General features: G+C 43.9%; 1 protein-coding gene across 1 annotated transcript; it reads left to right on the top strand.

Annotated features, from left to right (window-relative positions):
* LOC147900563 (protein ROOT HAIR SPECIFIC 17-like) lies at window positions 1-24,058 on the top strand. The gene is made up of 11 exons (XM_087376853.1): window positions 1-31; window positions 162-1,006; window positions 1,142-1,192; window positions 1,305-1,395; window positions 3,900-3,976; window positions 4,127-4,215; window positions 18,045-18,234; window positions 19,859-20,040; window positions 20,286-20,388; window positions 20,470-20,801; window positions 22,959-24,058. Exons 2-11 carry the CDS (start codon window positions 836-838, stop codon window positions 23,386-23,388), a joined length of 1,716 nt encoding a protein of 571 aa, XP_087232979.1. The 5' UTR covers window positions 1-31; window positions 162-835; the 3' UTR covers window positions 23,389-24,058.
* Window positions 24,059-24,727: the final 669 nt, after the last annotated feature.

The following is a 24,727-nucleotide window of genomic DNA, read 5'->3' as shown; positions in this document are numbered from 1 at the left end:
TCGGTTGCATCTCTGCAGACAGATTCGCGAGGTAGAAGACATTGGAATCGCTATCACCCCGTTGCTTCGATTTTGAATCCATCGAGGCCGATTCAGATAATCTTTGTTTTTGTGCACGAAATTTCTTGCAACGGAGAATGATTTGGGTTTCGTTTTCGTAGAGCATTAGTTCTGTTGACTTGGACGTAGCGAAGGCACATTGACGGGGTGCTTGTAGATCGGATCGCCAGCGAGGTTAACGCGTCGGGCGGAGCTTGAACTTGCCGTTTTTGCAGAGCACAAGCGGAGGAGGGGAGAGAGAATCCTTAGAAGCGAAATGCGCAGGTCAATCCAGTGTAGGATCGAAGCTCATAGCTGCATCTCGATGGCGTACATTATAACTTTGTAACGGAAACGGAGAGCCTCGCTGCTATCGAAGATATGCCTGGCCGAATAGCACCTCGTGCTTTGCGAAACTGACACGAGTTGCCCTCTGAGCTCAGATGGAAAAGACGCCATCAGTGCTTACTGCCAACCGTCGCTGTCTCATAAGGGCTGCAAATTCCAAGGGAGACCAGGATTTCGAAATCAGAAGCGTTAGCGGGGACGTTATTGCACAAACTCCTCTCCACGCCAGGGCGATAGTGTATTGAAGAATCAGACATCAAGCCAGAGAGAGAGAGAGAGAGAGCCAGAGAGGGAGAGAGTTTTCTGCTAACAGGCTATCACGGCTGTTTCCGTGCGCTACTTGAGAAGCATCCATCTTCTTGACCAAAGCAAGGGCGGAATTCGCAGTGGTGGAGCTGGGCCATGGACTTGGCGATATGGGAAGCTCAGGGGAGTAACTCCGGTGGCCATGGGGCAACGCGGGCGATTGCAAACGAGAACCATGTTGGCGTCCAGAATGCCTCTGGTGTGTGGATCCATGTTAGTTGTGCTTGCCCTCGTTTCCTTGACGATTGGGCCGCTGCTAGACCTAGATAACTCTTCTCGGCCTCATCTGCCACCTCCAGTCCCCATACCTGAGGTACTGATACAAAATATTGACAAAACTTCGAGAACTCCTTCACTCGTGGGTTCGTCGTCCAGCGACTGTAAAGTTAATGCGTTGTTGTTTAAGTCGAGTTGTCAGTCGGAAATTAACTTCTTGTCACATTTCCAGCGGCGGGACCCCGTTGAACCAATTAAAGTCACTCATGGAAGGGGTGTACCAGTAAGCTGCTGCCACCTTATGGTTTGCGCTCTGTTTTGTTTCTAGTCTGTACAGTATTTTAAGCGAAACCATCTCACCCTGTCTAACGTGATTGATTGGGTGGTTGCTGTAGGCCTTGTTGAGAACATCATCCGAGACCATCTGGACCTCTAAGCTAGCTGAACACTATTTTGGCTGCAGTGGTGCGAGTAACTCCTTTCCAAGTAAGGGGGCAACGAAGCTCGTTTTGGACATGTTTCAAGTTCCTCATGTGACGTTTGTATAGACCTGCCACGTAAGCTGGATAGAAGTATGTTGCAACGGAGACACAATTGAAATCGTCTGTCTGTTCTGCAAAGCTTCAAAGAAAGTTGCCTAAACGAGATATTCCAAATGGAGAGTTCTAAGCACCCAGAAGTGCTCAAGGTCACTGCACACGAAAGTTTCTGCTAGGCAAGACTACAACATTCTGCTGAGGACTTTGGCCTTGCGTGGTAAAAAATGGGGACCCATCCCTGGCCCACTTCTTCAAGATACTAAGGATAATTGGTAGAAATGGACAAGCAAGGTTTGCAGCCCGGCCTAGCACAAGACCTTGTGTTTATTCACTACCATCTTAGTCTTGCATTGGGGGATTGGGGAAAAGTTTATGTAGGTTGTGGCCGATTTCAGTACCTCCCTCATTAATCCACTCTAATTAGTAATTGCAACTGAGCAGCGTGTAGATTGGTCCATATTAATAGGTTATGATTTTTTATAGGATGCTTCTCATATTATGTACAAATATTTCGAGTTGTGAAACAATGCCTAGGACTGTAATAAAATTTATAGGACAGATTGGTTAGCTTTTGGCTTGGTCTTGGTAGCACCATGGTTGGATTCCATCCCCGCGTTGGCAGCAGCACCTCAACAGAATTTCATCCATAGGTTGGTAGCAATATCTTGGTGGAGCACAATTTGGGTAGAACTGTTGTTTCGCTCAGATCTTTGTAATGTAACATTGCCAGGGCAAGGCTCAACCCTAAAGGTTACAAGTTGTCCCTTTTCGAACCTTGGTCCGAGCATAATTTGTGCCCCTCCAGAATTGCACCCAATACCTTGAAGTGTGTGCTAAATCAATCATTGAGTAGCTGGTAGAGTGAGATTAAGCTCCGCTAGCTGTTAAAGAATCGTTCTTGATTTTCTGTCACAAATCAGAAATCGAACAGCAGACATCAGAAACAAAACATATCCATGGCACAATGCGCGTCTTTGCGAATATCTCCCACCTTGAAGAAATCGTCCTGCTTCTTCCTAAAACCCTACTTCCGGGCCTCAAATGTACTGGCCAAATGAAGGGCTTCAACCATTTTTCTACGTTGAATGGCATATATTGTCAAGACAAATTCTCAATCTGCATAGATTTCTGAATGCATCGGAGAAGCAAAAGCAACTAGTTTTTTTTGCTTCCAGCAAAACAACAGCATTTAGTTTTGGAAGGAAGATGAATATGAATTTGAAGATCAATCCTTTGTTTGGTCAAACTGGTCCCATTGCTGTTGAAGTTGTCTCTTGACTTCAATAAGTATGAATTATTGAAGTCCTGCCTTGGCATGTCCACCAAAGAAGGGACATGATGAGTTTGTCAGCCCAATAATATTTATTCTTATTCCCCAAGTAGTAACCATCTCTATATCCATTATGCCATAAAGCTTGGGCTTTTCATTATTTCAAGTGTTGTGTTGAAATTCAGAGCAGCTTCTTTACTATGGGCCCGGAAAATTGCAAGGGGCATCAGCGAATCTCTGATATAGCAAAGTTGCTCAAACTCTTGGAAAGACAACTCAATGCAAACCCTTTTTATGCTTGTTTACGATGATTCATGATTACATCGTTCTGTTGACATTATACATGATATGTTCGAATTCGGAATTCGAGGCTGATCTTTGGGATTGAATCAACGACCCGATATCTTTAGGCTTAAAAGTCAACCCATATTCAACGTCAAACTTTAGAAGATGAAATATAGACTGGGGTGTTTTATTAACACACAATCACCAGGGTTACCTGAGGAGGTGCTGTTTTGGGGCTTTATTGTCTTAGGAGGCTTTGGTGACATGTTGGACTTTTTTAATATGGTGGTGGCCTTGACAGAGGGCATGGCTAACGCCTTTGGTAATATTTAACACACAATAGTCTCCATGCAGCTGCCACCCCCTTCTCTTTGGAGGGACCAGTCTGGGGGGAAGACCTAGGCTTTGACTGTTAGAGGATCTTCTCTGTACATTTTGTAACATAACTGTTAGATTTTTGTGTTTATGTAGTGAGATCATTTCACATACTTGGAGATGATATATAGTTATCTTACTGTTGGAACAGGTGCATGGGTAGAGCATGAGATATAGAATATCTAGAATTACGAAATCTTTGCATTTCTTTGTTGTTTATGTGTCTGGTATATAGTGCCTTGTAGCCTTACAAGTCCTTCACTGGTGATATCGGATATCCCTTAAGGATATGCATAGCTGGCTTAAACGAATCTAGCACTTCCTGCCTTTAGGCTACTAGTTCCTGCCTCTATGCTCCAGGTTCAAGAACCTGAGTTGATGGGAAGCGTTACTTCCTCGGTGGAGCTTCAAGGATGTGGATGATGCTATTCTTTTTTGCTATGATAGACTTGGTGTTTGAATATGTGCTAGTGTGGAAAAAAGATATTGAAACCTGATCTTTTAAATTCTGGTTGTCACAGAACGAGTCTCCGAGTCTGAATCAAATGGTTATTTGCTGATTGAGGCAAGTGGGGGACTAAATCAGCAAAGGACAGGGGTATTTAATCTTACTCAGTAAACTGGTCGAGTCCTGTATCACTGGTCTTTAAAGTTGTTTCTCCATGCAGTTCCTATATTTCATTCGGCTAGTTTGGTCTGCATGAGCTGCTAACAAGTTTGATGGTTGGTTATTTTCTTTGACCAACAGATAACTGATGCTGTTGTGGTTGCACGAATTTTGAATGCTACACTGGTAGTGCCTCATTTAGACCACAAATCCTTTTGGAAGGATAGCAGGTTGGTTCCAGTCAAAAGACTACTTGAAATATTTCAGTCAGTACAGCTGGGCAGAGTCTTGGTGATGAAAGAAAAGAAAATTAGAAGATTTGAGTTTGATTTTTCTGTCAAAGATCGCAGCTTTCAGACTAAATGCCTGTTGAAAGGGGTAATTATCTGAGAGATGAATAAAATCTACCAAAAGAACCTCGGAGTCAAGAGAAGGGGATGCTGAGATGACATCCCTTTTAGTGGTTTTTACAAAATCCAACAGAAAACGTCACATTTGAAATAAAGATAAAACATTATTTACATGAGTGAGGAAAACCTTGTGGCACTTGCATGTAATTCCAGGGGCTCAGATGCCAAAACTCTACCCATAGAGGATGGCCTGGGTTCAGAGACGTAGAAAACCCTGGCTCTGAGATAAAGCCATAGAAGAGGAGGGCAAGCTGGAACCTAGGGGATGGGAGCCACTGGCGCTGCGGGGGAGGGGACTGTGAAAGGCATTTTGGTGGGCGGTTTAGTGACATGAGTATGAAGGAGGGGAGCAGAAGTGGAGGGCCCAGGGGGGGCTGTGAGAAGTTCAGCGGATCTGGACAGAAATGGAGAGAGAGAGAGAGAGAGAGAGAGAGAGAGAGAGAGAGAGCAAACCTCACACACACAAAACTGAGAAGCAGAGGAGAAACCACAAGAGACTGCAAGGGATCTCTGGACAAAACCCCAAAAACTGCTGGGGAAAACCTCTGCTATATATGGCACAAACTGCTCCACAATGAGATGCAAACAAGTGTGGGAGGGGGGCAGACAACCCCCCCCTCTCCTCTAGCATGCTGGTGAAACCAAACCTTAAGATACTTGAAAATTTTTTAGCAATAAAACCACTGCTATTATGACACTTTTGAGCAGTTTGCAACACACACAACAGCTTCTGGAACAAATCTCAATATGGCTCTACTCTCTGGAATAGCTTGTAGAGGATCCTGGGCACCCTTAGACCCAATCGCAGCAGTGCTAGGCTCCTTGGAATAAATTCGCAGCAGGTCTGGGTGCTTTGGAGTCAATTCGCAGCATCTCTGAGCACCAGGTAGGGGTGGTAACCCTAATCGCAGCAAGTACATGATCTTCCAGACAGCTGGGAACTGGCTCGTTGCAGCTGCACTCTTTCCGGGCACTTGTAGGCGTCAGAGAGTTGAAGATATGATTCTGGAATGAATCGCAACTCAGCATGGGAGGAGTAGAAGTGAATTGCAGCAATAGAAAGAGGGGTTTGGGAGAGACAAAGAATACAAGACACCACACTAGGGCCCAGAAATAAGGGCTGGACCCCCCCGAAGGTCTTTATTGCAATAGAAAAATCTTTGTACAACTGGCTCATGAAAGAGCATAAGTCTGAGTACAATCTGGGAGACCAGGGGCCTTTCTTTTATAGACTAGGCCTAGCAAAAAGCTAGGGCCTGCTTTCTAAAAGCTACTTTTACAAAAAGCCAAGTTTTTAGTCTTTTTCCTTCTAAATCCGGTGCTTTGGAGCTTTTAGGTGCCTTTTAATCTTGTGGGCCCTCCTTTTAATGAGGCGCCCCCTTGTCTTTACTTTTTGAGCCTTGTGGACTTGCTTTTTACACTTTTCTCCCCACTCTTGGGTCCTTTTTGCACTCTCTTAGGTCCTACACATGGCACAAGCAAATTGCAACACTTTAACCCATTAAAGGTTAGTGAAATGCATGTATTCCTAGTTCTTGGACTAATCCTAGTCCCTTGTGAGCGTCCCTGTCACGATCTGTGACGTATTCCTTTCTCTATTTCTAGACTTATGGATGGTTTGATGAATGGACACTTGTGGAAGGGTATGCCATTTTGACGGGACACTTCCTATGAGGCACAACCCTTGCCCTTTCGACATGACACTTCCTAATGAGGCACAACCCTTCACAAGAGACATTCTATTGAAGAGACATTTCTATTGTAATGTACCCTCTCATCAAGGGTCACACCCTTCACAAGGGGTACACACCTCTTCATGCACATACCCTTTGGAGTACACACCTTTTCATGTGTGACTCTTCACTCTCTATATAAGAGAGGCCCAATTGTATGGATGACACGACATCTACACTACAGACATTCAAGCAATACAAATATTCCTTGTTCTCTGCTATCTCAGTCTCCTTTCTGTTCCTTAGGACATTTCTAAATATAGTAAATCTAGGATTTCTTACAGTGGTATCAGAGCAAAATTCACTCCTGCCTGTAGGAAATGCCCCCCACCTTCTAGCGCCGATCTGATACATCTTCTCCGCTAGAAGGACATCCGTGCACATTGTGCATGGAAGAGATGGAGAGGATGAGTGTAAAAATTTTGCGCGCCAACCCTGCCTAAAGTCATCTATGGCCTCTCCATCTCACACACATCACGAGTTGATGTGAATGGACACGACAAAAATCGTGTCTTTTCAGGTGCTTGGACTGTCCCAAAACCAAGGGACGCACCTTTTCCACCATCGGACACACCTTTTGATGACGAGTCTTGACTCCTCACTCAAGGGACACACCCCATCGTGGACAAAAGGACACACCTACTCATGTAGGGACACCCCTTTTAAAAACAGGGACACATCCCTTCATGAAAAGGTGCACCTATTCCAAGGGTCACACCCCTTTGAATAGGCACACCTTTTAGGCACCCAGCACCTATAAAAGGGTACCTAGAGGGGTTAAAATGGGAAAAAAAAACCCAGCCCCTAACCTTAGGTTTACCCTAGCTACCCTATGGTTAAATAAACCCCCCAATTAATTTTTGGGCAACTACCCAACCTTTTGGCAGCCCCAACGAAAAAGAGGCGCACCTCTTTGACGTTCCGTACGGATCTGCACCGTACGGATCTCCACGCAGCAGCAGCCGCTTCAGCCACGCCATTTCGCTGGCAGCCCACGAAGGTCTGCCCACCTCAGCCTTCTCCATCACGCTGCCAGCCGCGCAGGTTTGCTGCCGCTCCCAGCCCACGCCATATTGCTGCCAACCCGCTCCGATTCACTGCCGCCTTGACCTCGCCATCTCGCTGCCAGCAGCCTGGTATCGCTGCCCGCCTTGGCCTCGCCAACTCGCTGCCAGCCCACGCCACCTGTTGTAGCCTTCACGCGCCATCACGCTGCCAGCCCTTTGCCTTTTTCGCTGCCAGACTTTACCTTTTTGGCTGCCAGCCTTTGCCTTTTTCGCTGCCAGTTTCCTTGCCCTTTGCAGCCCCGCTGGTATTGCAGCCCTGCTCCTTTCCAGCCTGCAACGGGAGCACAGCATCAGCCAGCCTTTCGGTCGCAAAACAGCCTGCAAACAGATTTTCACCATGACAGTAGTAGCCTGGTGTGCCAGCCTCTTTTGCGATCCAGAATCGGGTACCTGCAGCCTGTTGCGCCATTGATAGCTTGCTCTCATTGCCAGGTGGAGTCTTTCCATTCTGCTTTTAAGGATTCTCTTGTCATTATCAAATTACAGCAAATGAAAGAATCTCCCCTAAAGCATGGAAACCCCTGGTAATTCACCCGGCATTTCAAGGACACCTCAGGCATCATCTACCACACAATATCGTGTTCAGATTGCACAACCAGCCCATTTCGGAGCTTTTGCATCATGGGTCTTCTGTGTCACGTGCCCTCCTAGTGATTTGGACCACATCCTATATCTTTTGCGTGAGGCACCTCAGTTACATTACTTCCTCAGAACAGTACAGGTTGTGTTCCACGAGACACGAAGATATCCAGAACCCGATATTCCTCAAGAGTTTGCTGTCCATCATTGGAGAGAATTTTACCCCTCACCTTCGGCATCTCTAGGGTACTCTCCACCTGCTTTAGCTCCCAGATATCCTCCTATACACGTTGTACCTTCTCCAAGACAGTATTTACACTGTGAAGGCACCCCTTCTCCTGGATATCCTCCACTTCCGACAGCAGCTCCTTATCCCTTCTCAGATCTGTGGACTCTGCAACCTACTCCTGTACTCTCACGAGCAGTAACACCACTTTCGGCATCACCAGTGTTACCTCAGACAGGACCTCCATTACCAGACTTCCACGGGTGGTTCCATCCTGCCTCGCTTTAGAGCGCAAGTTCGCGCTTTTCTCACAGGGATCTCCGATATGTTGCAACGGAGATTCAAGTCCATTAAAGACCCCTGAAGTCAACGTACAAGGCGAATCCCTACTGCAACTTCAAATTTCCTAGCTTCAGGACAGCATCTCCGACTTGGTCCAAAAAGTTCAACAACTTCAAGAGTCTCGCAGTACCACACATACAGAGGACGACGCGAAGCAACCAGACGACTATGCGTGACATCAAACTTCCGGAAGCCTACACTGGTCAACGCAATCGCCGAACAGTTGACCAATGGCTCACAAAAATGCGCATGTATTTTGATACTGTTGACCTCACTGAAGGCAAAAAGATCGCCTTGGCAGCCTCCCTCCTCAAGGATACAGCTTTTCTATGGTGGCAAAGATGCTTGAAGGACGGCAAAAGTGTGTTAACATGGGAACGTTCTGAACACGTGCTCTGTAAGCAGTTCATATTTGCCAATGCGGACTTCCAAGCACGTTCAAAACTCCGGCAGTTGGAGCCAACGGGCTCCCTGTCTTCTTACATCTCTCAGTTCACCACATTGGTGCTGGAGATTGATGGTTTAACTGAGGATGATCGTCTTCATGCTTTCATCTCAGGCCTAAATCCCTCGTTACGCATTGATGTCCTTAAAGCAAACATCACCACCACAGCTGGCGCTATTGCTTACGCAGAGCGCATTACAGATTTCCAAAACACAGGGAAGCAGAGTGCTAATCGCACACAGAACTCTCCTCTGGCCAAAGGTGCTCGCCCTCAAGATAACACCAGGTTTCGAAAAAACTTCGGTAATCAAGGTCAGCGACAGTCTCAAGATCCCCAGAAGCCTCAGAAATCATTTGCTGGATTCCAACAGAAGCACTCCTCCAAGGATCGCGCTTTTTCTTCTTCACAAAGTCATTACCGACATCCCCAACATAAAGGTGCGGCCACTGACAAGAAGAACAGCTCCAGCACAAAAGGACTTTGTACCATCTGTACAGGCGACCATAGATGGTTCGATTGTCCCAAGCGACCAAAGCAAAATTCCAATATGGAACCTAGCACTTCCCAAAGAGAAGATGCTACCCCAGCACAAGACAAGAAAGGCAAAGCTGTTCGAATGGCGAATACCATCCACCTGAGCCTTGCCCGCAACCCCGAACCTTCCCTGGCCACTCAAGTACTTTGTGTTCAAGGATCGATTCGTGGAACAACGGTCACTATCCTCATCGACAGTGGCTGTTCTCATAACTTCCTAGCTAGTTCTATGGTCGACAAACTTCGGTTGACCACCAGTCCTAGTCTCATGGACTATCAGATTGAACTCGCAAATGGAACGACTTTCTTGTGCAACACCAGGATCAAAAACTTGTCTTTTTGCATCCAACATTATACGGACAAGTTGAACTTCGACATCATGCCTCTTTCTCGGTATGATGTCATACTCGGACAACAGTGGCTCTACGACTATGATCCATCAATCAGTTTTCGCAGCCATACTATCTAGTTTGTCCACCAGGGAAAACTTATTGAGCTAACTGGTTCTCGGGACTCTCCTTCAACCCCAGTTGCCTCTGCCCTACAAGTAAAGAAGTGGGTTCGTAAACGCCAAGTAAAGACTTCACTTTTGTTGGTTACGGCAGTAGAGGAGACACCAACTAAGGATCCTCCTGAATACCTCAACCAACCTTTTTTCCAACCCTACCTGGATATTTTTCCACAGGAATTGCCAAAGCAGTTACCACCTCGACGACCAGTGGATCATCCAATCGAACTTATTCCCGGCAGTAATCCACCGTCGAAACCTCCTTATCGGGTTTCTTACACTCAAAATGAAGAAATCCAAAGACAGGTGACCGAGCTACTCGACAAAGGTCACATTCGGCCCAGTCGTAGCCCTTTCGGATCTCCTGTACTACTTGTGGAAAAAAAGAATAAGTAAATGCGCCTCTGCATCGACTACCGAGCCCTCAACAAGCTCACTATCAAAACCAAGTATCCATTGCCTCGCATCGATGACCTCTTCGATCAACTTCTACATGCAACACAATTCTCAAAGATTGATCTTCGTTCAGGTTATCATCAAATTCGCATACGAGAAGGCGATGAGTACAAGACAACTTTTCGAACAAAGTATGGACACTATGAATGTTTGGTCATGCCCTTTGGGTTAAACAATGCCCCGGCCACATTCATGACACTAATGAACGACATCTTCAGGCCTTTCCTCGATAAGTTCATCATCGTTTACCTCGATGACATCCTCGTTTTCCGCAGATCCCTACATGAGCACAAACAACATCTTCACCAAGTTTTTGAAGTTCTCCGCGCAAATTCTCTCTACATCAACATTGAGAAGAGTGAGTTCCTCAAAACCCAACTCGAATATTTGGGACATGTTATTTCAGCTCAAGGCATCTCTGTGGATCCCAAGAAGGTCGAGGTAATCAGAAACTGGTCTACTCCTAAGAATGTTCATGATGTCCGCTCTTTTCTCGGATTGGCAAACTTCTAGCATACAAAGGTCTATCAGTTTTCCGAAATTGCAGCTCCTATGTCCGAATTATTGAAAAGCACAGCAATTTTTCAGTGGCTTCCCGAAACAGAGTATAGTTTCCAACAACTCAAGCAAGCACTCACTACCACACCAGTTATGGCTATTGCTGACCCAAACCTTCCATTTGAGGTCATGACCGACGCTTCCGACATCGCTACAGGAGCAGTCTTGATGCAAGAAGGCAGAGTTATTGCTTTTGACAGCCATAAACATTCTGATATCCAAACCCGATACCCGGTTTATGATAAGGAGTTTCTTGCCGTTGTACATGCTTATCGCTCTTGGAAACATTATCTCATGGGAGCCGACTCTGTGGTCAAGACAGATCATCACTCTTTAAAGTATATCTTTACTCAGCCAGTCATGAACGCTCGAGATCTGGACGACTCCGACGCTACTTGGCAATCTGATGAAGACTTATAGCAATACCCTGACATTTTACAGCAGTATTTTCAGAATTTACAGTGATATTTTCTACATCAGTTCATTATCTCCACCAGGGTCTTATTTTGAGTGGGAGGGGATGTCACGATCTGTGACGTATTCCTTTCTCTATTTCTAGACTTATGGATGGTTTGATGAATGGACACTTGTGGAAGGGTATGCCCTTTCGACGGGACACTTCCTATGAGGCACAACCCTTGCCCTTTCGACGGGACACTTCCTAATGAGGCACAACCCTTCACAAGAGACATTCCATTGAAGAGACATTTCTATTGTAATGTACCCTCTCATCAAGGGTCACACCCTTCACAAAGGGTACACACCTCTTCATGCACATACCCTTTGGAGTACACACCTTTTCATGTGTGACTCTTCACTCTCTATATAAGAGAGGCCCAATTGTATGGATGACACGACATCTACACTACAGACATTCAAGCAATAATTATTCCTTGTTCTCTGCTATCTCAGTCTCCTTTCTGTTCCTTAGGACATTTCTAAATATAGTAAATCTAGGATTTCTTACAGTCCCCACAGTTCTCTTTTACCGATGCAAAGCAAAAGTAGTAAAACTTATTCTAGTGAACCAAAGTCAGTATTCTTTGACCATAGTCAATCTGATAAAGACTCATTTCTTTTGTTCTTGGGAGAAATACTAATTGGTGATACCTGGTTTGTGGGGCGACCCCTGCTGAAGGTGGGTCGACTCCTCTTGGACTAATCCTAGTCCCTTGTGGGCATCCCCACAATTCTCTTTTACTAATGCAAAGCAAAAGTAGTAAAACTTATTCTAGTGAACCAAAGTCAGTATTCTTTGACCATAGTCAATCTGATAAAGACTCGTCTTTATTTCTTGGGAGAAATACCAATTGGTGACAGCTGGTCTGTGGAGCGACCCCTGCTGTAGGTGGGTCGACCCCCTACCTGCCCATGGGGGACTGCCACACAAGGGCTGGCACTCAGCCCTATAAGAGGGGCTGCTCCCCTACCCTTGGCAGGCCGAGTGAGGGCTCTACAAGGCCGACCCAGCAGCCATGGGGGTGACCCCCTCAGCCCTACAAAAGGGGCCACCACGCAGCCCTCTAGGGGCCTCTACCCGTCCAACCACTGGCCGACCAGGCCGCCTCAGCTTGCAGTCCTACATGCAGCCTACAACACCCCCCCGGCATCCTCTAGCCAACTGGCCTGCCCAGCCTCCTACCCTGGTATGGACTGCCACGCAGCCATAAAAAGGGGCGGGCACACCCACACGCAAGGCCCTCTCTCTCTACAATGTGACATCAGGGGATGTTGACCTCCAGCAAACATCTCCTCCAACAGGGGCCTGGGTGGAGGGTGCTGATGAAGGGGCAGTTGGGGCAGGCTGTTCTTGTGGAAGAGTGGTGGAGGGCTGAAGCGGAACAGGGGATGGGTGAGTGTGATGCCCCCCCATCCCCCCCTCCGGAGGCCCACTGCATGGGCAAGGGGCTTGGTCAGAAGGAGCCTGTCTGGAAACTGGGAGATCTAGAGGGGTTGGAAAAGAGACTGGGCTCACTCTGGGACGGGGTGCAGCCACTTTGGGATTGGAAAAGAGACTGGGCTCACTCTGGGACGGGGTGCAGCCACTTTGGGGTGGCTGCTCCAGAGACTCGCTGCGTGTTTGGCCGGGATTTGCCTTTGGAGGGGAGGGGAGGGTGAGCAGCAGCCACCTGTGGGTTCTGGGCAGCGAGACTCATTAGAAAAAATGTACACTTGCCTGTAGCATAGCATAGCTAATACATGTAGATAGATTAATATTCTTGCAATCACCAACTGATAATACAAGGCATCTAGAGCGGAAGATAGGCCAAGGTACAACACCCACTGTATCTCACTTCAAGGCATGCACGCACACATAAGAAGATAGAAAACACTTGTAGATCAGGGAGAGAGAGCACTCAGGTGTTCAGTCCAATACATCTCATAAATAGACATGGAAATCTGTACAAAAGGAGCTCCAAAGACCATGGTCCACCACCTGCAGCAAACTTTGCTGAGGTGAGGCACCACCATGAGCCTCGTATGCAGCACCCTCTGTAGAGGATCTTTTGAATGGCCGTGTGCCTCCTCTCAGGCTTCATTAACTTGCTCTAGAGTGAGCTCCTCCTTTTGCTCTCCTTCCTACTGAACATATGACTGCCCTAGATGGATGAGGGACTTCTCCTGACTGAAATAAGAAACAACTGCCCCCCTCCCCCCCACCCGCCTCACCCCCCGCCCCCCCCAAAGGACGGTAGGAGCTCCCAAAGACTGCCAACTGGCTGGTCTGTAAAACCACAGAATAGGCTCTGCCGACCCAGTCTGTAAATGACCAGACCAGCAGCCAGGTCTGCCAACTTGCTGCTCCTTTGTTCTGGCCATATATATGCCCTTCTGCTGGCTGGCTGTATGCCAGCTCATCTGCCCACTACATGGGCCTGTACAAGGGCCTGTCTGTACAGCAGCCGAAATGATACTACTTTCAATCCCCTTCTTCTTCTTCTTGTTTCTTCTTCTCTAGGTATGTGTGTGTGTGGATATGAGCTTCGCGGTATCTTGAGAGATATCATGTAGGCTTTCCTTTTTCTTGAAGAAATTATTTCATCTCAATTTTTGTTATACCTTTTATACAAGCTTTTTAGTGCCATGTGTCATCATGGAGAGGCTTGATTTTCTTGTAGATCTAGAAACTTGCAAGTATGATTCTTATTTTGTATCCTTAATGATCATCTGTACGGTTTACACCTTGTGAAGTTTGTGAGTTATGGGCGAGAACACACAATGTTGGGGAAAGCTTGAGAAGCTGAAATGAATGGCACACGACCCTGAAATGATTTTGTAGGAAACCGTAATCCTAGAATAGATCAAGTCCTAGATTGACATGTGGAAATGCCACATTTACAGTGCTGCCAAAAATTATTATTGCACCATACTCTGTGCACCTTAGACTTCTTCATTGAATCGAAGTCAGATTCTTAATCTGAACTTGTTTACAACCTATGAGGGCATTATTCTATCCATGGTTAGCATAAGCTCAACAATACCCCCCATAATTCAAAATGGTTGAATTGATGGTTGCAGGAGTCTGACTTGATTCTTAGAGATTGCATCTTCATGCATCATCAATCCCTCTTTGAAGAAGCAAATTATATTGTATACCAAGGAGGTGCTTGCATAGGAAAAAATTCTTCTTTGGTAGATCCATGTTGAATATATATGATGGATTGTCCTTGGTACAACAATAGATCATTTGGACCTATCGATTTCCCACTTTCTGACGTATGAAGTGATATCTAATATCAATGTGCTTAGTCTCAGAATTCTCCACAGGTTTTTTGGCCAAAGCAATGCATGATTGGTTTTACAACCAGTAGGCACTCAATGCTCCTGTGCTCTGCTAAGATCACCAAGTAATCTTTGAAACCAAATCGCTTCGTATATTGCTGCATTCTCTCCCATATACTCAGATGGAGTGGAAGAGAGAGCTATAGTATTTTGCTTTTTGCTCACCCATGAAAGTCATGCTGAGTGAAAAGGTGTAGCCTGTAGTAGGGTTTTTGTCTTTGCTACCTGCCCAATCATTGTCATGAAACCCTTGGAAGGGTACCCGCTAACCGTATGTATAATGTGGCATCCATCCAGTGTCTAATTCCAATCGTGTTTCCATTGGAGTTGAAAATTTGGTCACTGTCCAGCATGTGAAGGTTTTCCAGCAAGCCTTTAGCATACTTTGTTTGACTTACAAAAATGCCATTTGTGTGTAGCCATACTTCTATGCCAACATGATCATTGCCTGTAATGATGAATTCTCCACATACAGAATGACAAGTACAAAGCTGTCATTGTTCTGTAGCGAGAAGTTATCTATCTTTGTGCATCACAACATAGGTGCTTGCTTAATCCCGTAAGGTGACTTGTGTAGCTTGCAAGCATTTTACTCTTGCCCCTTTTGCACAAACCCAGGTAGAGGTTCATATGGAACCTCCTCATCCAAATCACCATTCTCAAAGTGGTGGTTTTGACATCCATCTGCCATAGAGGCTATGAGAAATGTGCTGCCATGGAAGGCACTGTTCTCATTGTAGTAGACCTTGCAACTGGTGCAAAAGTGTCTGTGAAGTCTACCTGCTCTTCTTGGGAGTGCCTCAGTTAGTCTTGCCTTGTACTTGTCAATGGTTTCATTTTCGTTGAATTTCTTCTTGTACACCCACTTGCATTACTTCATTTTTTTCAGTTGGAAGGGGCACAAGTTCCCGAGTGTCATTTTGACAGTAGTAAAACTCTGAGGGTCATCTTTATCCAACACATGCATCATGAGGGTTGCTTTCTTGCACTCTCCCTTGGCTGCTGTGATTTAGGTGGTTGCCGCCTCCTGCTACGCTTGGGAATGCCCAAATCACCATTCTCAAAATGGTGGTTTTGACATTCATCTGCCATAGAGGCTATGAGAAATGTGCTGCCATGGAAGGCACTGTTCTCATTGTAGTAGACCTTGCAACTGGTGCAAAAGTGTCTGTGAAGTCTACCTCCTCTTCTTGGGAGTACCTTAGTTAGTCTTGCCTTGTACTGGTTTCATTTTCGTTGAATTTCTTCTTGTACACCCACTTGCATCTACCACATTTTTTCCAGTTGGAAGGGGCACAAGTTCCCAAGTGTCATTCTTGACAGTAGTAGAACTCTGAGGGTCATCTTTATCCAACACATGCATCATGAGGGTTGCTTTTTTGCACCCTCCCTTGGCTGCTGTGATTTAGCTGGTTGCTGCCTCCTGCTACGCTTAGGAATGCCCAAATCACCATTCTCAAAATGGTGGTTTTGACATCCATCTGCCATAAAGGCTATTAGAAATGTGCTGCCACGGAAGGCACTGTTCTCATTGTAGTAGACCTTGCAACTGGTGCAAAAGTGTCTGTGAAGTCTATCTCCTCTTCTTGGGAGTACCTTAGTTAGTCTTGCCTTGTATTTGTCAATGGTTTCATTTTTGTCGAATTTCTTCTTGTACACCCACTTGCATCTACCACATTTTTTCCAGTTGGAAGGGGCACAAGTTCCCAAGTGTCATTCTTGACAGTAGTAAAACTCTGAGGGTCATCTTTATCCAACACATGCATCATGAGGGTTGCTTTTTTGCACTCTCCTTTGGCTGCTGTGATTTAGGTGGTTGCCGCCTCCTGCTACACTTAGGAATGCCTTGCATTTTTGACAATGGATGTGGGTTTGCTGAAATCACAAAAAAAGGACCTAGATCACTTTATTTACTGTCAAAACTGTCATATATGCATAGAAAGACCTTGTGTCTTCCAAATTGCATTGAAAGGTTAAACTTCACTGCTGAAACTGAAATAGACTATCAGAAAACTGAGGCCCATGCAAGAATGCTGTTGTTGCAGATTTGAGTCGGTTTTGAAGTCACTTTTGCTTGCTATTGCTATTGTCATATGTTGGATGTGCAAGAATGGAGCACAGATTGAACAGATACTGTTTCGTCAGTTGAAATAGTTTTAACCCTAGTGGTCCCTTCATTAAATGGGTACCCCTTTCTAGGAGCTGCTGGTGCTTTTTGCCTTGTGGGACCTGCTTTTTGGCACTTTCCCCATTAATTATGGCACTCTTCCAAGTCCTACACATCAATTAAACACACACCAACACTTTAACCCATGATAAGGTTAGTCAAATGCATGCATTCTAGTTCTTGGACTAATTCTAGTCCCTTGTGGGCGTCCCCACAGTATCAATGCAAAGCAAAGTAAAAACTTACCAAGAGACTCCGTGGGTCCTTAGAAACCCAGTATAGCTGCTTATGCTTGGGCATTGATGACGACATAAGTGTTGCTTTGCTTGCTAAGAAATAACTTTGTACAATTGGCTTAGAGAAGAGCATGAAGCTGAGTATAATACTTCTTGATGCCTGGAGCTATGAGGCTCTTCTTTTATAGACTTGACCTAGCAAAAAGCTAGACTACCTGCTTTCTAAAAGCTACTTTTGACAAAAAGCTGGTTTTTCTGCTCTTGCCCATTTGTAGGACACTTTATTGGCCTTTTTAAGCCTAGTGGCCCCTTCTTTAAATGGGGTACCCCTTTCTAGGAGCTCTAGGTGCTTTTGCCTTGTGGGGCCTGCTTTTTGGCACTCTCATCACTGATTCTTGGCCTTTTTGCACTCTTCCAAGTCCTACACATCAATTAAACAAACACCAACACTTTAACCCATGATAAGGTTAGTCAAATGCATGCATTCTAGTTCTTGGACTACTAGTAGTCCCTTGTGGGCATCCCCACAGTTCTCTTTTACCAATGCAAAGCAAAGTAAAAACTTATTCTAGTTAACCAAATTCAACTTTCTTTGACCAAAGTCAATCTAATAAATATTGCTCTTTATTTCTTGGGAGAAGCACCACCCGGTGACATTGTGAAAGTAGAGAGAGAACACACAACATCAGACAAATCTGAGAAGCTGAAATGAATTGCATACAACTCTAAAATACAAAGAAGCTGTGGGTTTTGTAGGAAACTCTAAACCCTAATACTCAGATAAATTTTCTAAAGTGGTTTTTCTAGAATGTGACATTAAAAGGGTGCCAATGATGAAGCTTGTTCACCTAAAATTATTTTTGTTTTGGGCTTTATGTTGCCTGAAAAGTGGGATGCTCGTGTGACTACATCGTATACCTAATACACAGGGTGGCTCTTGTCTTCTTTATGCTGCAAATGTCAACACTGGGATGATGCTTACTATTTTTATTGTTTTGATGTTGGGTTGTGCAGCAATTTTAGTGACATCTTTGATGTAAACTGGTTCATTGCTACACTTGAGCCAGATGTAATGATTTTGAAAGATTTACCAGCACGATTGAAACTCCCAAAGGGAGGAAGGATTTACTCAACGCGTGTACCAAGAAAATGCACACCAGAATATTATAGGAACAAAGTATTGCCAGTTTTACGAAAGAAAAAGGTTTGGAGTCAGAGATTAAAATATGGTCGTTTTTACCTGTAGGCTTTTGTGATATTTCTTGCATTTAAGAAAGGTACATGCCTAATCTGAAGTTTGCATTCAGTATTTTTTGTTATCATGGAGTATGCAAAGTTTGTGTAATGTGGTGTTGAGTTGACAGTTTTATCAGAGCATCATGTAGAGTATTTGGAGTGTCAAAATGTAGCATTTAGCAGTTTATCAGGGATTTTACTTTTGTTACAGCTTAAAGAAAGAAAATTTAATGCTCTTTTCGGGTAATTCCATTGCGATTATTGACATCCCAATAGTATGGCTTAAGCTTGTGCACGTGTGGCTGCTTGGTGCACTAGTGATCCTTAGTAGAGGGTTTGTACCATCCCAGGCTGGGGAGTTTTGTACTTGATGCTCTCATCCCGTTTTTTTGCCATACCTTTTGTTATGTCTTCTTGAATTTTCACTATTTATAGGCTTCCCTTTAAGAGATTTTCAAAAACTGAGCATCATAATTTGAAGCTAACTTGATAAACATGTGTCCAGGCTTCTTGATATTCTTAAGAATCTTGATGCAGATATTTGAAGATTCTGAGATTATGCAATCTTCATTATTCATGATTCAAAACAAAGATTAGAAAAATCACAATTCAGATAAAATTTACAGTCTTGGGATTAGGGCTTCCTTTGAGAAGCAGCTCCTCTTTTGAAGTTCGTGCCTCCACAGTGCTCCGTTGTTTCTTTTGTGTCACCCACATAAAAAGCTTCGGAATAGGTGCCTTTAGTCATCTTCTAATATGCCAATATTTGAGTTTCTAGTAGGTGTGTTGACCATTAATTCGGCTGGAGCTAGCTCGGAGGTTACAGCTAATGCTGGTTTCAGAATTCCAAGCCTCGAAGTATGTGCAGCAACTGCCTTGAGCTCCTCCCAACCACAAGTCAGAGTTGACTCAGGTTTTTATGACAAAGATGCCACAAAGGCCTATTGTGGCACATGAAAAATGCTTTAGAGTTACAGTTAGGTTGACCTAGTCTCCTCTCCTTGCACCAACTTGTGATCTTCTGAGAATCTCCTTGCATCAAACAATCAAATTATTGAGAATGTTCTTATAAAGTTTTGGCATTAGGCCTGTAAGTCCATCGTCGTTATTGCATTACCTGTTAAAAGCATTTGGGAATATGTCCTTATAAAGATTTGGCATTAGGCCTGTAAGTCCTTCATTGTTATTGCATTACCTGTTAAAAGACATCAAAAGTGAATATTGGAGTGCTGCACTGCAGCTTCAAGTATTTTGAATAGTGGGTGTCTCACGAAGGCTTTTTCCAATTATCGTCCATATTTATTACTTACATTTTTAAGTGCCATGCTGAGTCCAGCTCTTCCCTTAAGTTTAAACCAGAAAAGTATTAAACTGGCACAATCTGACATGTCCTGCTAAGCTCAAGTTCTTAAACTGGCACATTCTTGCATGAACCTTTTTTAAAGGTTCAGTTTTCTTGTGCATTTATTTAATGAGCCAATGACTTGTTTCCTTTGTGTGTCTGTGACTGTTTTGGCTGAAGTTGAAGCTTTTGTTTGGAAGAATTTGACAGTCTAGTGAAAGTAAAATGTGTCTAACTTCATGCTTTGCAGGCAATGCGTTTAACCAAATTTGATTATAGGCTTTCAAATAAGCTGGAGCAGGATCTGCAAAAGCTTCGGTGCAGGGTAAATTATCATGCCCTTCGTTTTACTACAACTATCAAAACCATGGGTGAGACATTGGTGGAGCGGTTGCGGCAACAGAGTGGTCGATATATAGCTGTTCATCTCAGGTCTGCCATAGTTACAACATTAATTTGGCGTCATTAAATTTCAAGTTATGAGCATGGCTGAAATTGAATCTCAAGACGCTTTGCTTGGACATAAATGAAAATGCACTTTTTGTTGGTCTCAAGGTGCCTGACTAAGGTGACTTTCATTCTTTTGGTTAATGACATCTCTTTCAATCGAGCGTTTCTGCTTTTGTTGTCACTATATGCCCTAAATATCTGTATATCTTATAAACCTTGACTTGCAGATTCGAGCCTGACATGCTAGCCTTTTCTGGTTGTTACTATGGAGGTGGAGAAAAGGAAACAATGGAGCTAGGTTTGATTCGCAAGCGGTGGAAGACATTACATGTATGCAATTCTGCTTGTAATTAGTTTGGAAGCTGCAGCCCAATTTTCATTAATAAACTAATTTTTCTTTGGAATCTCCAGCAACGAAATCCAGATAAGGCACGGAGAAATGGAAAGTGCCCACTTACTCCAGAGGAGGTTGGACTTATGTTACGTGCACTGGGCTTTGGCAGTGATTGTTACCTCTACGTTGCATCAGGAGAGGTCTATGGTGGCGAGAACACTTTGGCTCCTCTGAAAAAGCTGTTTCCAAACTTCTATACAAAAGATTCACTAGCAACTAAAGAAGAGCTGCAACCCTTTTCTACATACTCTTCACGAATGGCAGCAATCGACTTTATTGTGTGTGATGAAAGCGATGTTTTTGTCACAAACAACAATGGCAATATGGCACGTATCATCGCAGGCCGCAGGTTATTTTTAAATTCCCTCTTGCCATATCCCAAGCCAAAATTTTAAGTCCCTAATCGTATTTCTTCCTGAAACCTGATATTCTGTTTTGCCGCTCCTGCTACCATGTCTGCTTGTCATCATTTATTGATGTGTAAGAAAATGAGGATATCTTTCTTATAAAGCCTCTATTGAGAAAAAACCCAAAATGTAGTACCTCTTTGAAAACTAAATGCAGACGTTGGGAAAGACTCCCAATCCCGCACAAACTAAATTGATTGAGGAAATATTAAGTGAACTCAATCTGAACATGAGAGAATCTTGAGCAAGTGTGTACAATAGATAAGAGAACAAGAATGATTGTCCATATCCTGGTCAACCCATGAAGAAATAGAAAGGTGATGTGTAAGGCAGCAGTCCACATCATTCCTTCAGGTTACTTGAGAAGTACATACCCTCACTCTACATCTGGTGGTGTGGGCAATTTTCCTCGTTTTCCTACCTTCAGATCTTTCATTCTTGCAGATACAGGTTTTGGACTATTGATCTGAGCCTTTTAGGATGGCATTGGTCATCCTTTGTGGAAGTTTTGGCTTTAGGAGGGTTGTCCTTCGGTGGGCATCATGGTGAGGGGACATGGCATCGCCTTCCTCTATTCCGTCTACCTCTCTGCAATATTTTCGCAGCATTGGTTGGCAGATCCAGGAGTCAACCTTAAATATTTTTCCCATAGGGCGGCACAAATAATATCTTCTGTTGATTGCGTGGTCCTTTGACATCTTCTTCACAGTAGTCTATGATCCACAGTAGTCTTCACAGTCGTCCATGATCCATATGTATCTTTGCCTGTTTTTTTGTTCGACTGTCCATGATGCCATTCATGACTGGAGAGTTTTAAATAATGTCTCTTGGAGCTTTCTGCTACATTCCGTTTGGCTGGGTGTCTCTCATCTCCTTTGATAGTTCAGTCAGGTCCTTTTTTATTTCTATGGCTTAGCTAGCCCAGGATGGCCTTGCTTGTTTCTGTGACCAGGTTCTTTGAGGAGTTGCTTCCTTTTTTGCTCCAATCTGAGCTTCCATCCTGGGAGGTTTTCAGGACTTTGCTTCCTGGCACATTTTAAAAGATGTGCTGTTCTCATGTTCTTGATCATAATTAGGCATCTCTTTCAGGTGTTTTTGGGGGGCGTTTGGTTGGATTTTGATACATACACTCCGTGGCATTTGAGATTGCTGCCAGGGCAGATCTTTGGCTGCTTGGGATTGCTGTTATCTTTTCTTATGGACTTGAAGATATGATTTCCGTTTCCCCCTGGTTTGGTTTCTTGTACATATATTTGGTGATTCGTTTTGCTATGTGTAACCATGGATATAAATTTTCTGTGCTTTAGGTTGTGTTTATTCCTTGAGACTAGTGCAACCATGGTGTGTGTTGCCATAAAAAATGAAAGAAGATCATATGCAATGCTTTGCACGCTATGGCACATCGAAGCAAACTAACCAACTGGGGATGTGCTCATCCTTCAAATCCAAGCACCCACTGTGACACCACTGTATTGTGAAAGCAAGGGAAGGTCTGATTGATGTTAGGTCGACCAATTGTTCAAGTTATTCGTGCTGATATGGAAGTGGAAAATCAGAAAGTACTTACTCGCTATCTTGGTACAACCAGTCGTTCTGGGCCTAGCAATAAAAGCATGGAAATCAATTGAATTTTCTTAGGCACATAGTAGCACAGGTGTGCCGTTTAGCATACCTTCAGTCAAGGTTTTTTCTGATTTATGCTAGAAATAATAATTTTCTCAAAGTTATACTGCATCTATGTAAAGGATTGATATGGCATGGCTCACTGCTGCTTGGCTTCTTGATCCCTATGCTGTCCATGTTTTTTAGTGAACGTTTGATCCATGATTTGCAGTCATTTTCTGTTCAGGTCTTCTTATTATTATATTGATGTGCTTTTATGTCCAGATATGTGATTTAGTCTGAGCTCCTCGAGAGTGCAATTATCTTCTACTGCAAGACACACATATTTGCTCTAATTATCAAATTACTGTTATCATCATCATTACTATAATAATTTTGACTTTTTATTTTTTTTGGGGGGGGGGGGGGGGGTGTACAAATTTCTTTGGTGGCAGCTTCGGATAGTTATATTTTTTTGTATTTGCTGAAATTTGCAGGCGCTATTTTGGTCATAGACGAACAATACGGCCGAATCCAAAGAGGCTAGGGACTCTTTTTCTCGCTAAGCCCAACATGACGTGGGATACTTTTGCCTCAAAGTTGCGGAGAGTGCAGAAGGGATTCATGGGAGAACCAAATGAGTCGAGGCCGGGGAGAGGACAATTTTTTGAAAATCCTGCTGCTTGCATCTGTCAAAACCCAAAATCAAAAGACAGGTTGAAGGAGCTTCAGCAGCATGGGCAGGATGAAGAGCAACGATTGGAGTTTGCAAGCGAACATGAAGATGAGGACGATGCAGATCAAGAGGATACTGATCCTGATTTGGAGGAGAATGCTTTCATTGAGCAGGACATAGAAAAGGAAGAGAATGAATTGGGCAAGGTAGAAGACATGGAGCCAGAGGACATTCCGTGGCTGTCTGACTAAGCAAGCTTCTCCACCTTTCGAGGATCCAAGGTGGACATCTAATTTCTAGTAGTCGGGGTGTTTTTTGAAATGGGGTGAGCGTTGGGTAATTCAAGAAGACATAGGAGAGGGATATTTTACTCTGATATTCAAATTTTAGGGTGGATACATTTCCATTGCTGAGATAGGTAGCGGCTTGCATGAAGGGTTTGTGGCATGCAGCTAAGATACTGGTGAACTGGCTGGTCGTTCCCAGAATTTTAAAAGAAGGCGTAAAAGATACTTCAGCGGCTTTGCATGAAGCGTTTGTGGCATGCAGGTGAACTGGCTGGTTTTGCCCAGAATTTTAAACGAAGGCATAAAAGATAATCAAATTTACTTCAGATCCCCACAAATGGAACTGTCATCCACTTGGGAGGTACCTTGCCTCACCTCATAATATATGTTATATATGAAAGGGCTTATTTATTCATTCTGGTTGTAGCATCAGGCTATAATATTTTTTTGTAGATGAACAAATTTGGTCTGAGCATTTGATATGCAATTACTGGTTTTTTATCTCTTGTAGAAATGCAGTAGTATTGTACCATTGATTGCTGTCAGGATTCGTCTGACTGTACATAAACAATTTTGAACATCCTGATCCTTCGAATAAGACCATTAAGGGGCTTGTGAGAACCACCTTGTTAAAGGATATTGCCTCTTGGAATCAGCCAATGTGATTTTCGCATGTTTTTGTTCTTTGGAAAGTCTCTGTTAATTTCTTTTATGAGTGTTAATGAATGGCCTTTATTCCTCTCTCAAAATGCGTGTTTAGAATAGTCTTTTTAAGGGGGGCTCTCTCCCCCCCCACCACACACACACACAGAGACGTGCCTTCGCTTCTCTCAACCCTTGCACTGATGTGACTTATTGCTCCCGACTATATTCTTGCTGCCAACAAATTAACGATAAACTGTGGAGTAGGGTCGTTTTCTAAGCAAATTCTGGTTCATATCAAGCATGGAGAGAAGGCCATCAACCACCTTGATCACATGCAAACTCAAATTTGTTGGGACATTCAATTGAGACCAGAGTTAAGTTTCGATATTTTGGGATTTCACTAGGAATCCTCCAATTAGGGCTGCTGCTGAACCAATAACTTGCAAATCTTAGTTCTACTTTCTTATCGTGAATCTTATGAAAATATGTAATCTTGAGGTTGCATAGAGAATTAAGTGATATATTTGTAGTGCAAAACTAGGTTGCGGCAGGCAGCCTTTCCGTCGAGCACGTAACTATTAACTTGAAATTGAACTTGAATCCTAGTATTTTATCAAAATTATAAAGCAAAAAAGCGAACGAGTAAAAATGTGGATAG

This window comes from Dipteris shenzhenensis, chromosome 7 (genome assembly GCF_047967505.1).
Source record: "Dipteris shenzhenensis isolate YYH24624 ecotype China chromosome 7, Dip_SZ_1.0, whole genome shotgun sequence".
NCBI lineage: Eukaryota > Viridiplantae > Streptophyta > Polypodiopsida > Gleicheniales > Dipteridaceae > Dipteris > Dipteris shenzhenensis.
Note: the sequence above shows the minus strand (reverse complement) of the source record. Positions and strands in the feature narration are given on the sequence as shown.